Source organism: Pantherophis guttatus, chromosome 5 (assembly GCF_059756535.1).
Source record: "Pantherophis guttatus breed Tessera chromosome 5, ASM5975653v1, whole genome shotgun sequence".
NCBI lineage: Eukaryota > Metazoa > Chordata > Lepidosauria > Squamata > Colubridae > Pantherophis > Pantherophis guttatus.
This window is the reverse complement of record NC_142067.1, coordinates 60739416-60757620: the sequence shown is the minus strand read 5'-3', so window position 1 is coordinate 60757620 and position 18205 is coordinate 60739416. Positions and strand designations below refer to the sequence as shown.

At 42.9% G+C, this 18205-nt stretch overlaps 1 protein-coding gene and 1 long non-coding RNA gene across 11 annotated transcripts in view; one reads left to right on the top strand and one right to left on the bottom strand.

Annotated features, from left to right (window-relative positions):
* The window catches only part of MED14 (mediator complex subunit 14), a 99239-nt gene extending 98264 nt beyond the window's left edge, over positions 1 to 975 (bottom strand). For 6 of the 8 annotated variants that reach the window (XM_034423832.2, XM_034423834.2, XM_034423833.2 and 3 more), the window contains exon 1: positions 602 to 975. In XM_034423832.2, the coding sequence (XP_034279723.1) occupies positions 602 to 783 (182 nt within the window). In that variant the 5' untranslated portion in view covers positions 784 to 975. Of the gene's footprint in view, positions 1 to 458 lie in introns of all 8 variants that reach the window. The other 2 variants (XM_087895223.1, XM_087895224.1) reach the window with 1 other exon arrangement.
* A 27-nt stretch (positions 976 to 1002) lies between these two features.
* Positions 1003 to 16348, top strand: LOC132712473 (uncharacterized). Of its 3 annotated transcripts, none has more exons than XR_009623124.2 (3): positions 1003 to 1207; positions 2736 to 2965; positions 15646 to 16348. It is a non-coding gene; the product is annotated as an uncharacterized LOC132712473 (long non-coding RNA). The 3 variants fall into 3 exon arrangements; XR_015734491.1 differs by having other exon boundaries at positions 12560 to 16348; XR_015734492.1 differs by having other exon boundaries at positions 1030 to 1166; positions 12560 to 16348.
* The last annotated feature ends 1857 nt before the right edge of the window (positions 16349 to 18205 follow it).

Below are 18205 nucleotides of genomic sequence, written 5' to 3'. Positions count from 1 at the left end.
GATAAGCATAACTGTTAAAGATTCAACAATAAATGAGTCATTTTCTTATGACAAACTCTATGCAGAATATATAAAACTGAAAGAAAAGGTAAACTGCACATCTTCGGTTGAATACCTATAGTATGTATCACGCATCCAATCACGTTAGAAAATACATTTATACATATTTATTTTATCTAAAATGTTTATACTATGCAAAAGGACATTGTTACCAAGTTTATACAAACTTAAATGGATGAAATATAATCCCAGTATGGCATCTGCAATTTAAATGCTTCTAATTCCTATTCCTAATCTCCCAATAATTGCTTCACATAATATAAACCACATAAAATTTTACTGTCACGCTAAAATTTACATTATAGCATAACGGACTAGGTCTCTTAGGCAGCGAAACTCATTTTATTTCTTTTTATTGTGAAAATCAGTTTCGTTACCAGAGTCGGAAGATTACGCACCACTACAATCTGCTCTTTTTCTCCATAACTTTAACTTAACATAGATCACCATCCTCCTCCAAAAAGAACCAGAAGTGTCTAAGCAGCAAGGATTTTCGCAAGCAAAGCCGGAGAATACATTATTGCTGGGATACAGGACTCACAGGTCGGCCAGGACAGTGAGCTCGGCATACGTCCGATGCAACAGAAAATCGATGAGAGTGCTGAGTCGGTATCCAGGACTAGCTGCCGCGGTCGCAGTCCCTGGGGGCGGTGGGGCCGGAGCCGAAGCGGGCCCACCGCCCACCGGGACCAGCTGATGGCTCTCCAATTGCACCGGCGCCATCGCGGCAAAGCGAGAAGAAACCAACCAAACCCCTTCGCGCTGCCAGAGTCCTTTCGCACCCCAGATAGGCACCCGCTGGCAAGGCTTCAAGTGTAGAAAAGTGCTCACAACGCACTTCGTTGCCCAGCCAGCGCCATGGTTGGCGACAGTGACACCGCCATTGCTAAAAGGGGCGGGGTTGAACACTGCACCGGAAGTGATCCGAGAAAGTGACGGACAGGAAATAATCCCGTCTGGGATCCTATATGTATCATAGATCATTTCTCATTTTCTTTCTTTTGTTTTATTTCAACAATAGTTCCAAGCTTCTGGGTTCAAAATCTTTGGTTTTGATATTCAGGGACAAGAAGTGACAGCAAGAACAAGAACAAATCCATTTTAAGGTAGCAAAGAAACCGTAACGTTGTGTTATCATAAAACCGAGGTAGATGTCATAATTCAATTTTAACTTATTGCATTATATAAGCCGTAAAGACCCCCTCGATTCGAATTCGATTACAGACTTCATGAAGACACCCGTCCGTACCACTAGCAGACATGACTTGCAAAACTCCAAACGTTCACTAGAGGGCAGCAAACAACTAGAGTACTGTATCTCTTTACGGTCAACTGGTGGTCGTTTGGAATTTTGCAAACCAATAAGTGTTTTCTGCTGTTATTACAGTAAATTATTAAACATTACGAGGAACAATGCATTTTCTCAGTATCAAATTAATTTACTGTAAGGAATAGAGTGTATTAGGGCTTGTTTTAAAAATGTAGTTTCAACTGAAATAAAGTTAAAGTAAAATATTTCAGAAAGTAATCTGGTGCTAAGTATGGTCTACCAATAAATAATAGCAGAGATACAGAAAATTCTAAATCTGCTTTACATATTGGTCAACTCAGTGTCTGCTAACCAGATGTAGCAGCCTTAAACAAGTAATTTCTGGATGGCAGAAATGTCTCTTTTGTTCCATTTACAACAAACTCAGTCTAATTAAGCATATTGTTTTTAGACTTTAAAGTTGATTTTGGCTTCAATCCATCCCCAGCATGGGGGAGGCAACTCAAAATCATAGACAGCTATTTGAGTTTTAAGTAAAGGTTTTGGTATTCTTATAGAGCAAGGTTGTCAAACTTGCATTGTCGTGGCATCGTCATGTGACATATTGCGACTTTTTTCCCCTTTGCTAAACCAGGCATGGCCATGGCCATGATGCATCGGGGCTGCAGGCCGTGAGTTTGACACCCCTGTTATAGAGGTTGTGCCATATAAATGATCTGTAATGCATCACTGCTGATGAAGTAGCTAGGGGCTGGAATCAGCCTTGCTCTTATTAGATACTTAGCTTGTGATTGGCATGACCTTTCCCACCCAGTTATTATGTATTGCCTTTCATGCATTCTTAAGATACTTCTGCCCAAATAATACCTGACCCAAATTCCCAAGTTGCAAAAGTTCTATTATAAATTTTGTAAGGCCTCTGCAGGCTTCAGGAATAGGCAGTTTTGCCTATTACTGTTACCCTGTTTCCCCCAAAATAAGACATCCCCTGATAATAAGCCCAATTGGGCTTTTGAGTGCATGGCAATAAGGCCAAGCACTTATTTCAGGGTTCAAAAAAATATAAGACGGGGTCTTATTTTCGGGGAAACACAGTATGTCTCACCAATGTCCTCCTTTTGCTCCTGGGATGACCATCTTAGTTTCTCTCCTCTGCTGTCATCACCTAAGCTACTGTAGTGATAGGTGTCTTTCCATCAAGCTTCAAGCACCTTAGCAAGCAATAGTCAGTTGTTTGGTTGTTCTTTCAGCAGCAAACATCAAAGTGGAAAGGTAAAGACAGGGAGGCAGCATGATGCTATCTGGCAGTAATATCTTTTATTTTTTGCATTTCTTGTTATTTATGAGAAGTGTTTGCTGGCTCAAACTTGAGTTTTAAGATTTCTATGTGGAACCATTTGACTAGGCTATTCTGAGTCTGATTTTTATGGCTGAGTACAGCAAAGAGTGTATGAGCATTCATGCCAGTGATGGGATTCAGCCAGTTCTCTCCGGATCATGCGAACCAGTAGCGGCGACTGCAAGAGGCTCCGCCCACCCACCCGGACGTAATGCGCGACTACTGTGCATGTGCAGGAGACTGTGCGCATGCGCAGAGGTGGCACGTGCACTCACATTTGCGAACCGTTAGGGAAGGTAAGTGAATCCCACCTCTGATTCATGTGTTTCTTTTTATATATATTCTTTTAAAAGTGTTATCTGCTCAGTTTTTTTGGAGTCATGCAGCCTTGAATCAATCAATCAATCAATCAATCAATCAATCAAAGTAAGTGAGTGAAAACTGCCAGTGTGGAAGTGCCCCAAATCTTTCAATAGTGTACTAGTATTAGCTATGATCCAGCCAAGAAAGTCAATCTACATCTTACTTCCTTCACTTAGTATGCTTTATAAAGTAGGCCATCATGATAGCTTGTTTTACAAACCATAATGTAGGGTGATACGTAAACTAAGTCAATAACTTATAGGTTGTTACTACTTATAGTTTAATTGCTTTGGAGAATAGTTATAGGAACATTATGAATACCATCTTCAGTTCTAGTTGAAAGGTGGGATATTAAACTAATAAATTAATTCAGTTAAAGACATAATTTTGAGTTGCCTCCACCATGCTGGGGATGGATTGAAGCCAAAATCAACTTTAAATGTCCTCTAAAAATTGTTAGAAGAGCAGATTGCACCATGATTAGCAGGATATGCAGATGAACCTCATTGAACTTTATCTTAAAGTCTCAAATTGATCATAGCCATGACAATGTTAGAAAGTACCACAGAACACTGTGGGCTTACATTAATAGGAAGTATAAAAAGATGCATGGTGGTATAACAAAGTGGAAAACAAGTTGCTAAAGCTGCTCATAATGAAGAAAGCTAGATTTTCAGTGTCTCAATCAGATTTATTAAAAAGAAAAGATTGCAGAATCTTGAAAACTGATTATGGGTATTTTAGCATCCATTTATCAAATAAGCTGCAAAGGTGGGGCCTCTTTGGTCCCTTTGACCCAGTTTGTACCTGTGTCTTGACACAGAAGATTCTGTTACCCATTTGTCTGATAAGGAACTTAACAAATGCTCTGGCCCTGAAATACAGTACTTTGCAAATTGTCATTCCTATTTCCAGGCATAGAATATTCCATTGCACTGTGGGGGAGAAAAAATGCATAGCCAAGAATGATTTCTGCAAAAAAATTGGATGAGAGGGAGCTATTGTTTAATGTACGTAAAAAGAAAAATATAGTTACAAATAATTGTAACTATATTTTAGATATTTTTATGTGATAGAGATATACTGGAATATTGGAATTCAATGCTATAAATTGTAATATGGAAGAAAAATAATGAAAAGGAAGAAATATATTCTGCGAAGATGGTAAGAATGTAGTTGTACATAATGTAAATAGTAAAATATGTAAGTGGTTTGCATTGCAACTTAATGTCTGTGTAAAGACATGTGTGCTTCACAATTGGAAAAGTGCCATGTGAATGGGTTTGGTTAATAACTGATTGTTAATAATATTGTATTGTTGTGGTTTTTATTGTTGTGTCTTTATACTACCTAAAATATTTTTGGATTGCATTGGTAAACAAAACTCATTAATAAGTTCAGTAATTGATCTATACAAATAAATAGCAATAATGCATTTGAAGCTAAAGGAGATTAATTTGATAAGTATATCTGTGAAAGTGACAGAATTCTGACTATGATGGATGTCAAGGACAAAATTTGGGAAGAGTAGTGTAGGAAGGAGATATATGCAGATTAGATATGTTTTTGTTTTTTTGTTCTTTGGCAGGTCATTAAGAAATTAAATTATATATTTTATTCTATTCTATTTTAAATTTTTGTATTTATGTGTTTTATCCTGTGGCTGTTCACCGCCCTGAGTCCTTCGGGAGTAGGGCGGTATAGAAATTTAAAAAAATAAAAAAATAAAATAAATGCAGTATATTCATGTTTGCTGATTTAGAGAATATATGATGGTGAATAGACTATTCAATTATTGAATTATGGAAAATTTGTATTAGTATGGAATTTAAAGTTGGATTTTGAGTGTGATAAGAATGATGATAGAAGAATGAATGTATGCATGAATATAAATGGAATGTTTAGCAAATAGTTTATTTATTTATTTATTATACTTATATGCCGCCCTTCTCCCAAAGGACTCGGGGCAGCTCACAGAAATTAAAACGATGAAAACAATAAAAATAGCTACTAAAATAATCAATTAAAATCTCCCAATTAAAAATCACCCATCAGATCAGCAAATTTGTTGGAAAAGCCATGTCTTCAGGTCACAGCGGAAAGAGCGGAGGTCGGGGGCCGTCTGGAGCCCCATGGGTAACCCATTCCAGAGGGTCGTGCGCCCACAGAGAACGCCCTCATCCTGGGCGCCACCAGCCAACATTGTCACCCGGAGGAGGGCAGTCCTATGTGAGTGCACAGGGCAATGGGAGGCAGGCAGAAGGTGGTCTTGCAGATACCCCAGGCCCATGCCATGTAGGGCTTTATACGTAAGTACCAGCACCTTGAAGCGGATCCGAAGGACCACCAGTAACCAGTGCAGCTCGTGCAGAAGAGGTGTAACACGGGAGTAATGGGAAGCTCCTGTAATAACCCACGTGGCCGCATTCTGGATCAGCTGGAACCTCCGGGTACACCCCAAGGGCAGCCCCATGTAGAGGGCATTGCAGTAGTCCAAACGAGAGATAACAAAAGCTTGGGTGACTATATGGAGGGCATCCCTGTCTAGGAAAGGGCGTAACTGGCGCACCAGGTGAACCTGTGCAAAAGCCCCCCTGGTCACGGCTGTCACATGGTCCACTAAGGACAGCCGCGAATCCAGGAGGACGCCTAGATTGCGAGCCCTTTCAGAGGGAGTAAGTAACTCCCCTCCCATCAAAAGTGATGGGCCACTAGACCATGAGATGCCGGCAACCACAGCCACTCCGTCTTGGAGGGGTTGAGTCTGAGCCTGTTCCTACCCATCCAGACCCGTACCACCTCCAGGCACTTAGATATCGTGGAAAGGGCATCTCTGGGTTGGTCCGGGGTGGAGATGTAAAGCTGGGTATCATCAGCAAACTGATGATACCTCTGATACCTCACCCCAAAACTGCGAATGATCTCACCCAGCGGCTTCATATAGATGTTAAAGAGCAAGGGGGAGAGAACCGACCCCTGAGGCACCCCACAAGTGAGGGGCTTCGGGGAGGATCTCTGTCCCCCCGCCCAGACAAACTGCATGTGATCCGAGAGGTAGGAGGAGAACCACTGCAAAACAGTGCCCCCCACCCCCAACCCCCCAAGTCGTCACAGTAGGATACCATGGTCGGTGGTATCGAAAGCCGCTGAGAGGTCAAGTAGGACCAGGATGGAGGAATAACCCCCATCCTGGGCCTGCCAGAGATCATTCACCAGAGCAACCAATGCCGTTTCCATGCTGTGTCCGTGCCTGAAGCCCGATTGGTACGGGTCTAGTTCAACATCAGTAAAGAGTAAGATTATGTGATTTCCTTGATTACTTAATGAATTTACAAATATAAAAAATAGTTCAAGAAATGCTTCTGATGACATTGTGGGGTCAATAATGTATATATAATTTATATGCATATGATGCTATCTTATTGGTTATTGCTAGAGGAAGATATCTGCAAATGTCAGAGTGTAAGGGTTAGATCAGTCTGTTAGAAGCAAAGACTCTGAGACCATACCAATTATTTTTATTCATAATACACTGGTATAAATTATTGCATCAACCTAAATGTCATATATGCTCAGCCCATTATGCTTGAGAATGAAGTATAAATTTTGAAGTTAGATTCTGAGGGAGAGATTAGATTGTGTCTTGCAGTCTGTAATTGTCAGATTTCTTCATTAACTGTTTTCCACTCTTTGCTATAAACCTAACTTATCCAAAAGCTATACCCTTGAATTACTGCCTGTAAGGCTTTTAGTTCTAGAATCAATCACAGAAAACCTTTACAGATAAATTGTATGATATAGCAAGGAATATGGACGTGAAAATGAAAATAGCAAAGTAGTGTTTTGCAGGGAACAGCTATTCCCACTGATACTACTATAATAAATCCTGTAGGCAACAATTTAGGGATACAGCTCTCTCTCTATATTGATTTTATTGCAAGCTCTAGAAAAAAGCTAATTAAATTCCAATAGTTCTTTAGTGTTCTCTCTGGATCCACAGCACAGGTGAATTCCCACCAAATCCACCTCCCTCTCCCTAAGTCAGCAGCAGTTCCTGTCTTTATGGTTCTTCTTTTCCAAAGTCAAGCAGCAGTTCCTATCTTTATGTTTGTTTTGAGGAGCCGCTTTGCTGATCCTTCACACAGTGGTTGATTTTTGTTTTCTTTTTCTTGTTGCAAAAAGAAAATGTGAGGGAAGAATGAGGCCATGTGAATAGTATGTCTGCTGGCTGCCATTTTTGCCCTGCCTGCTAGCCAGTTGGAACAAGGGGAGTAGGGAGCATGGTCCGGTAGGCAAGGCTTTGGTCAATTTTGCACATATAAGTAGAATTACATTTGGTTAGTACTTGGTTGGATGATCATTAGGAAATTCTACATGTGTAATCTAGATTGGGAAGTTAACAAATACTGCAGAAAAAACAATGGCAAACTAGTTCTTCATTATTGCCAAAAGCCCTAAATGAACATATCCATAAAATCACTAGAATCCGAGTTCTTCTCCATGTCAGTGAGAACGGCAGTCAGGCATGGGTTTATTTATTATTTATTATTTAAGTTTTTATACCGCCCTTCTCCCGAAGGACTCAGAGCAGTGCACAGCCAACACTAAAACACATATATACAAAAAATTTAAAAGTAATTTAAAAATATATTAAATAATTTGGCCCCAGTCTTATTAAAAAACTAAAACAACCATTAAAATTCATGTTTAGGCCAGCCCAGCTTGTTGAAACAATAAGGTCTTGAGGGCACAGCGAAAGGCGCGTAGGTCAGGGATCATCCGTATCTCCGGGGGCAATTCATTCCAGAGGGCAGGTGCCCCCACAGAGAAGGCTCTCCCTCTGGGGGTGGCCAGTCAACATTGTTTGACCGACGGCACCCTAAGGAGTCCCTCTCTGTGGGAACGTATTGGCCGGTGGGAGGCTATCGGTAGCAGAAGGCGATCTCGTAAGTACCCAGGTCCTAAGCCATGGAGCGCTTTAAAGATGGTAACCAATACCTTGAATCGCACCCGGAAGACCACTGGGAGCCAGTGCAACTCGCACAGGAGAGGTGTTACATAGATGCACCGTGTCACTCCCATAATCACCCGCGCGGCCGCATTCTGGACCAGTTGGAGCCTCCGAGTGCTCTTCAAGGGGAGCTCCATGTAGAGAGCATTACAGTAGTCCAGACAGGAGGTGACGAGGGCATGAGTGACCGTGCGCAAGGAGTCCCGGTCCAGAAAGGGACGCAACTGGTAAATCGGGCGAACCTGATAAAAAGCCCCCCTGGCCACAGCCGTCACATGATCTTCTAGAGACAGCCGTGTATCTAGGAGGACACCCAAGTTGCGAGCTCTCTTTGAGGGGGCCAAAATCTCACTCCCAATAGTCAGCGATGGAACCAGCTGGCTATACCGGGACGCCGGAAACCACAGCCACTTGGTCTTGGAGGGGTTGAGTCTGAGCTTGTTTCTCCCCATCCAGATCCGCACGGCCTCCAGGCACCGGGACATCACTTCAAGGGCATCATTGGGGTGGTCCGGGTTGGAGATGTACAGCTGAGTATCATCAGCATACTGATGGAACTTCATCCCAAAACCACGGATGATCTCACCCAGCGGCTTCACATAAATGTTGAACAGGAGGGGCGAGAGGACCAACCCTTGCAGCACCCCACAAACAAGGCACCTCGAAGTCGACCGCTGTCCCCCTGCCAACACAAACTGCGTACGGTCAGAGAGGAAGGAGGAGAACCACCGCAACATGGTGCCCCCCACTCCTAACCCCTCCAACTGACGCAGCATGATACCATGGTCGATGGTATCAAAAGCCGCTGAGAGGTCTAAGAGGACCAGAACAGAGGAACAACCCCTGTCCTGAGCCCTCCAGAGATCATCAACCAATGCGACCAATGCCGTTTCAGTGCTGTACCCCGGCCTGAAGCCCGACTGGTACGGGTCTAGATAGACAGCTTCATCCAGGTACTGGGGAAGTTGTCGCGCCACCACACTCTCAACAACCTTTGCCACAAAGTGAAGGTTGGAGACTGGACGATAATTCACTAATACAGCCAGGTCCAGGGAAGGCTTCTTGAGGAGGGGCCTCACCACTGCCTCTTTCAAGGCAGATGGGAAGCAACCCTCACTCAAAGAAACGTTAATAATCACCTGGAGCCAGCCTCGTGTGACCGCCCGGGAAGCCAGTACCAACCAGGAGGGACACGGGTCCAATAAACATGTGGCAGCGCTAAGCCTACCCAGAATCCTGTCCACGTCCTTGGGAGTCACAAGGTCAAACTCCTCCCAGATAACACTCTCAAGACTCACCTCCATCACCCCCCTGAACCTACCCAGTCGGAGTCCAGGCCTTCCCGAATCTGAGCGATTTTGTCATGCAGGTATTGCACAAAATCCTCAGCCCTACCCTGCAAGGGGTCTTCCCGCACTCCTAAATGAAGTAAGGAGCGGGTCACCCTAAACAGGGCAGCTGGGTGGGTTAACTCATCTGTACAGCTATAGGACCAAGTCTGCTGATTTGTTTAGCTCCACCCTCTCCTGGTAGCCTCCAGTGTTTCGACTTGGTCTATGCTGGACAGATGTGTCTTCCCAGCCTAGCTGTTTCTTCACCCTTTGGATCATTTTTTTCTTTAAATTTCCTTCGAATTCCCTTCAATTTTGAATTCCCTTCTTCAGTCCTAATTGGACACAACGCTTTCCGGCGTGAAGGGCTTTTCACCTGATAACGCCGAAGGCCGCGAAGCAGCATTGAACTGGCTGGCAGCTCCATCTAGGCAGCGGCTTGATTTCATTCTCATGCTGTCCCAGGGCTCCCCAGACCATCGGGTGAGAAATTTGGTTGCGTTTTAACGGCATTTGCCTAGCAGCGAGAGCGCGAGTGGGAGCATCGGCGCTAATCTTGATCGCGTTTGAAGCTGGACAGCTAGCGATCTGCAGGGCAGCCACGCTCCATTACTCCTCAGAATCTCTTCACCAGCTGAGCAGGGGTGTTATCCCTCAAAGTTAAATAGTGAGTGACTCTGGGCTATTTGCCTTTTTCCGATTACTTACCTTTGATCGCAACTTCCCCGGCAACGTTTTAAAATGGCGGACGCCATGTGGTCTCACTCTCCTAAGGGAGCAGCCTCTAGGGGGCGGCAGAGACATGACAGTGACCTGGGCAAGGGTCCATCAGGGCTTCCACTACGCCCCAAAAGGCCCCGGATCCAGAAGGGTTCCCCCCCCCGCCATGAGACAAGCCTGCCAAACCTTCTAAAGAAGAACAGAGGAGGCACAAGGCGATAGAAAAGGCCATCTTAAAGGCACAAAAGCAAGCGACCAAGACGGTCGCCACGTCGGGATCGAGGCCTACCTCAACTGAATCCCCACAGCACAGGCCTGGATCTCCCCTTCCTCAAGGGCCAGGGCAATCTAGACGGGATTTATCCCCAGACCAACCAGCACCCTGCGGCCCTTTTCCTCCACCAGGGAGTGAGCCTCTATTCCATACCCTGTCCACTTCCATACCTCGCCAGTCTTCAGGGGAGGAGGCTTCTGCGCCTGAATGGTCTTCCCCAGCATCATGCCCGCCTCCCCAACCACAAGACTGTTTTGCCAGCTTCTTTGGAAACCATCCTGGCCAAGGCTATCCAACAGGGCGTGGCTCAGTGCCTCCAACAGGGCTCTCTTCCATCTATCCCTGATTTCACAGCACATCAAAGTCTCCAACATGCATCTCAGCACCTCAAGGATTCCATGTCAGATCAGGAACCGGCTGAATCTCCAGTTCATTCTAATCAGGGCTCCATTTCAGAGCAGGAAGGGACCAGAGATCTGGTCCTATCAGACGATGAGGGCCTGGCTCCCGGCAGCCCTCCTTCATCGGCCTTTTCCGACCCCAGGTTTTCAGGTCCCTTCTGTTCAAAGCACTCTCTACCATGCGCCTCGGCGGTGTACCATCGACCAGCAACTCCACCTCGACTGCAAGTGACCCAGCCTCCTCGCTATTCGCTGAGCCTGCTGTAGAACCGGAGACCATTCCTGCTCCCAAACTTTTTCAGATGTTATTCAGAGGCAATGTTCTCTCCCAGGTTCAGGGCCCAGTCCTAATGGATTGGACAAACGCCTCTATCATTCTGTTTCCGATCTTTCAACTCTCTTGCAAATACCTACAGTGGATGCCCCTATCGTTGCTCTTTCAACTTCCTACTACCTCACGGGGCCTCCAGAGGATTCTTTTCACCCAGAAGATAAGTGGGCGGAAAAGGTTTTAGTCAAGGACCACCAAGCAGTGGCCTGGGACATCAAGGCCGCGACATCAGCATCTTTCTTCAATAGGGCCTCTTTTCTATGGCTTAAACAGCTACAGGATAGACTCCCTCCATCGGACATGAAATCTCATCAGGACCTCAGTAAGATTGAGGCTGCCTTGGAATTTTCGGCTGACACTACTCTAAATGCTGTCAGGTTCGCTGCAAAATCCATTGGGTCCACTATCACATCTTGCCAACTCTTGTGGCTCAGGAATTGGCAGGCAGATGCCAGGAGTAAATGGCAGCTGGCTTCTACACCCTATGCTGCTAATAGCCTATTCGGTCCATCGCTGGATCCCATCCTGATCGAGACGAGAGACAGATGCAAGGTTATGCCTTCAGTTTCCCGGAGAGGTGACTCTCACTACACATCTTATTCTTGTTCACAGTCCTTTTGGAGTTTTGACAGCAGCTTCTACTAGTCCTGCTATCAACGATCATTCCAGCCCAGATCTCACCAACCGGATAACCAGGTCAGACAGGGAGGCAAGTTCCAATCCAGGTGCTCTTTTCGGGGAGGGAGGGGTCGACCCTTCTGCAGGTCCAAGTAGCTCCCTCCCAGAATCTCCCATTGGGGATCGTCTGGCCTTGTTTGCCAGCCAATGGGAGTCTTCAACAATGGATGCATGGGAGGAAGACGGAGCTGACGTCGCGATGAGACAACGGACGATCTCGGTGCTCCGAGATCACTGTCGATATTTCTGCTGCTGGACGGTCCAGTTTGGACCTCACTGTCCCGTAGAGACAGTGATAGAAGAGGGCACATCCTGCCGATCCCAGGGACACCACAAAGTCCCTGGTTGATCCAGGAGAAGCCCTTTTTTCCGGCGGTGAAGAGGCAGCCATTAAGCTGCTGAAGTTGGGACAGTTCCGGAACAAAAGAGAATGTGTGAAAGTGTGTCAGCTTGGTGAGAGATTTTTAAAATAGACTAATTAAGAACACCCTGGGGTGAAAAGATAATTAAAATTGAAGATAGAAGAAGTTAAGCGGCGGAATTGAACCTGAGTCTAAGTTAGTTTTTTCTACATTGCAACTTATTTTTATTTGTGGATGCCTATGGAGGATTTTATTTTTAAAGTTTGACTGGATTGGATTGGATTGGAGATTTCCTTTTTATCTGTTTAATTGTTAAATTTCTACTGCCTTTTTAGTTTTATATTATTTTGGTTTAGTCTTATTTTTCTTTTCTCTACCTTTTTATTTTTTTATTTTGTTTTATCGTCTGTTGGACATAGAGGGAAAGTGGAATGAACAAGAAACACTGCCATCTAGTGGATTGAAACATTGTATTTTTTTCATTGGCAAAAGAAAGTAGCAACTGTGTTACATTTCAAGGACTCTGAGCTTGCTCATAGATAAGATAGTTAGAAGAGCATCAAAGACTGTCTGCAGGATTGTTTACTCAGGTGCTCTTCTGAGAAACTATTACTGACAGGCGGCTGAGACTTGAAAGAAGAAGATTGCAGTGACTCTGGAAAGAGAGCTGTAAAAACTTGGTGAGACTTATAAAAGAACTTTTGGATACTACACAGTTGTGGATTCTTTTTTTAGATAGAAAGTCTTTTTTTATTTTCCTTTTTTGGGTATTATTTTTCTATTGCTCCACTTCTCCCTCTTTTAATTATTTTTAATTGGATTGTGTTTGCTTTTGGAAGACTTTTAATATTTTTAAATTTTTGATGTTTTTATTCTTTCTTTTTCTCTTTTTTTTCCCTTTCTCCCCCTTTTTGACGGGAGATTATTAATGCGTTCAATATCCCTTTGTTTAATTGGAATAAGGCATACAAGAGCCTGAAGAAATTTTTTTTGGTTTGTTTTTTCTTTTCTTTGATTGGAGATTGCTAATTTGGTTTTTATTCTTTTATTCAATTGGATTAGGGCATACAAGAGCCTGAAGACTTTGCTTTCTTTGGATCTTCCTTTTTCTTATTGTTATTTGGGATAATATCTGTCCTCTATAAAAACGGATTAAGGTATAGAAGAACCTGAAGATTTTTTGACTGTTTGAATATTTTGTAACCATTTTATAGACATGAGTAAAAAGGCAGCAGCTATTAGTTCTTCTACATTGACTCCCTCTTCTTCACCATCGGGAGAACAACTATCAATACAGACAATGTTGCAACAGGAAAAGGAGAGAAGGAAAAGGATGCGACAATGCAGATGATTTTGCAAGGAATATAAAACATACAATCAAAAATAGTGATCATTGAACAGAGAGCAGAAAAGATTGAACAAAGAACAGAAAAAATTGAACAAAGAACAGGAAAAACAGATGAAAAAGTGGAGAACATACAACAAATGATGAAGAAATACGAGGACAGGCTTCAAAAAATTGAAGAAAAGGAAGAACAAAGAGACAAAAAAATTAGAGATATGGATAGCAGATTAGATGAGGTTGAACGTGATAAGAGTGGAATAGGATGGGAGATGGACAAATCGGAATTCTACTTAAGATTTCAAAATATAGATGAAGAAAAGGGAGAAAACTTGGCAGAAAAAATGATAAAATTTTAGCAGAAGCATTAGAAATTACTAAAGAAAAGATGATGGATGGCATAGATGAGATATTTCGAGTTTAGACAAGATATGCAATGAGAAATAAACTACCAAGAGAAGTTCATATAAGATTCACCAAGAAATCAATTAAAATGCAAATATTGCAGATTACAAAAGAGAAAACACTGAAATACAAGGGCAAGGAAATTGTGGTTCTGAAGCAAATACCGAGAAGAGTGAGGGAGATGAGAAGAGAATATCAATTCTTGATGAAAATATTGCTCCAGAAAGGTGTGAACTATAGATGGCTGATACCAGAAGGCCTGATGTTTACATGGCAATTGCAAAGATTTAAAATAGACTCAATTGATAAAGTCAAAGCATTTTATGCTGAATATCTTAGAGAGAAGGAAGTAAAATTAAGAAGGGAAGAGTCACTGGTCGAACTACAAGAGGAATGTCTAGCAAAAGTAATGATAAATGGAGAATTGACAGAATCTATTGAAATACAAAAAGGAACGAGACAAGGTTGTTCACTGTCACCACTGTTGTTCGTGTTAACATTAGAAGTATTAAACAGAAATACTAGAGATAAAAAAGAAATAAAAGGAATGAAAATTCAAAATGAAGAATATAAATTGCAAGCATTCGCTGATAACCTGGTGTTTATTCTTGAAGATCCATTTGAATCAATAAATAAACTGAAAAATAGGAGAATTTGGAAAGGTAGCAGGTTTGAAAATAAATAAAGATAAAACAAAGATTTTGACAAAAATATTAAAAAAACAAAAAGAAGAATTGGTGGATGTATCGAAGATGCAGGTCACGAACAAGGTTAAGTACTTGGGGATATATTTGACAGCAAGATGCAGTACACTCAAGGAGAATAATTACAATAAACTTAAACAATAGTGACAGATTTGGCTAAATGGGAGAATTTGCAATTATCATTGATAGGGAGGATATCAACAATTAAGATGAATATATTGCCTAGAATTTTATATTTGTTCCAGACAATTCCAATCAGGTTGGGAAAAGACTATTTTGAAGAATTGAATAAAATAGTGTGAAAATATATTTGGCAGGGTAAAAAGGCGAGGATAAAATTAAAATTACTGCAAGATGCTAGAATAAGAGGAGGTTTTGGTTTGCCGGATTGGGAACTATATTATCAAGCAACTAATTTGATGTGGCTCAAAGAATGGATTATGTTAAGGAATACTAGATTGTTGACTTTAGAAGGACATGACTAGTTGGGCTGGCATGCTTTCTTATGGTACAAGGGAACAAAAACACAGGGGTATTTTAGAAGACATGTTATTCGAGAGTCTTTGCTATTAAATTGGGAGGAGATTAAAAGACAACATTATTTAAAAATTCCAGTCTGGTTCAATCTACTATTGAAGTATTCTCATATTCAATAACATTTAGAAAGGAACAAATTGTTAGATATAGTGAAATACTGAATGAAAAGGGTGAACTTAAAGCAAAAACTAGAAGAACAGGATATAAAAATGGACTGGTTTTTGTTTATGCAAATACATTCTAGATATGATAAAGATTCTAAGACAGAAGGTTTTTATAGTAATCTGACTAACTTAGATAAAATTTTAATAGGTTCTGATGACTATGTAATTAAAAAATTGTATGGTTACTTATTAGAGGTAAAATTGGAAGAAGAACAAGTTAAAGAAACGATTGCATGGGGGAAAAATTTTGGTTATGGAATTGATCTAGAGAAATGGCAAAAATTGTGGATGCAAAATTATAAAATGACAATGTCAACAGCATATAAGGAGAATTTATATAAGATGTTTTACAGGTGGCATCTACCCCCGACAAGAATAGCGAGAATGTTCAAGAACAAATCTGAGAAGTGTTGGAAATGTCATCAGATACCGGGCTCATATTACCATATATGGTGGACATATGTAGAAGCGAAAAGATACTGGACTAAAATCCACACATGGTTGGAAAAAATGACAAAAAAACATATAGACTTTAAGCCAGAGATTTTTTTATTAGGGATTGTGCCAGAAATATACAATAGACAATTGAGATATTTGATTGTAAATGTTTTAACAGCTGCTGGGATTGTGTTTGCTAAAAACTGGAAAATGAGAAAATACCAACGCAAGATGAAATTATTAAGAAAATCATGGAATGTGCTGAAATGAGTAAATTGACATTTGAAATTAGAGAACAAGAAGATAAACAATACTACAAGATACGGGATTTATTTTATCAATGGCTAGATAATAAAAGATGGAAATGAAATATGAAATATGAAATGTTATAAATATAATATTTGAAAATAAAATTTTTGAAGCAACAAAGCCATAGTTAAATAAATGATAAATGAGGATGTTGATTTGTTTGACAATATGAGAAATTAGATAATTAGTAAATTTTGAATATGGGGATGAAGCACAAAAGATTTGTAACCAACTGACACACTGTTTGTATTTGTAATGGATGATGGGTTTTATGTTTTGTTTTAAAAAATTAAAATTAAAAAAAAAACGGATGCATGGGTCCCGGGAGACGGTCCGTTGGGGCCTCTCCCTGGAGTTCTTCTCCCCTCCCCTGACTGTTTTCCTCACTTGCCCAGTATCCAAAGGCAAAACCAAGCGGGCGCTAGTTACCTCGGCCATTGATCACCTCTTAAATATCAGAGCTATCCAGTGAGTCGCTCAGGACCAGTATGGCCAGAGGTTTTATTCTCGCTTCTTTATCCTGAGGAAATCCTCGGAGAGGTGGGGGTGGAGGGCAATCCTGGACCTTAAAGCTTTGAACTGGTACATTATCTACCGTCGGTTCAAAATGCAATCTCTCCACACGATCCTGGAGTGCATCCGCAGGGGCAATTTCCTTTCATCGGTGGACTTAACGGAGGCATACCTCCACGTCCCATCTTCCCTGCCCACCGCAAATATTTCTGCTTCCATTATCTCGGGGGGCATTATCAATATATGGCTTTGCCATTTGGCCTATCCTCGGCCCCCTGAGTATTTACAAAAATCATGGCTGCCCTAATTGGTCACATTCACACCCTGCCCATTAGGCTCCAATTTTATTTAGATGATATCCTCATTCAACCATCTCGGCGTGGCAGGATTTAGCAACCACCATCCGGGTGCTTCAAGATCATGGTTTCTCGATCAATTGGGCCAAAAGCCACTTGGTTCCTTTCACCCACATCCTCCACCTGGCAGCAGTCATTGACACAGTGACTTCCATAGTCTCACTCTCTCCTGACCGCCAGGCCAGCCTCCGAGTCCTGGCAAACCAATGTATTGCAACCCGCTTGTCCACAGTGCTAGGACTGTCCTGACTCCTCGGTAAAATGGTCTCATCATTCAGCATTGTTCCTTGGTCTCGCCTCCACAGCAGGGAATTGCAGTGGGTCCTCCTACCTCATCAGAAGGCCATGTGCAGCACCTCTATGACCAGGGTGGTTCTACCTCCAGCAGTTCTCACCTCCCTCCAGTGGTGGACATCTGACGCGATTTCAAGGGACTGCTCATTTCGGAAGCCTTCGCATCTGCTCCTCACCACTGACGCTAGCTTCACGGGCTGGGGAGCGCACTTGGAACACTGCATGGTGCAAAGTCAGTGGTCCACACGGGAGAGGCACCACAACATCAACTTTTTGGAGTTACGAGCCATTCGCCTGGCTCTTCTCCATTTCCAGGACATTGGGAGAGGCCAGGATCTCCTCGTCCTCAACAGACAATGTAGCCGCAAAGGCTCGTGTAAACAAACTGGGGGGTACCCACTCAAAGGCCCTTATGCAGGAGGCCTTATGCCTTGGTCTCTGGGCTGAGGCCCATCTCAACTCCCTCAGGGCGGACCACATTTCAGGAGTGGTGAACAGTCAAGCAGATGCTCTCAGCCGCAATTGGGTGGACCACACAGAATGGAGCCTAACAGCCCCTCTCTTCCAGGAGTTGGCATCGAAGTTCAGCCTTCCCTCAGTCGACCTCATCACATCGGCTACCATCCATCAGGTTCCGAGATACTTTTCCAGGTTTCCGGATCCTGGGGCGGAAGCCACGGATGCCCTGCACAGCCCCTGGCCTCCAGGTCTCTACGCCTTCCCTCCCCTCCCATTAATCTCCAGGGTCATCAGGAAACTGTTGGAGGAGGCGGAACTGGTCCTACTGGCTCCTCACTGGCCCAGGAGGCCTTGGTACACGGACTTAGTATCCCTATCCATGACCCGGCCCTGGCGGATTCCCGACTCCAAGATCGCCCTCAAACAGGGAGCTCTGCAGCATCCGGACCCCACATGATATCACTTAACTGCTTGAAGATTGAGCGGTGCCTCCTGACAGAGGCCCGCATACCCGCACACGTCATCTCCACCAGCCAGGCTTCTC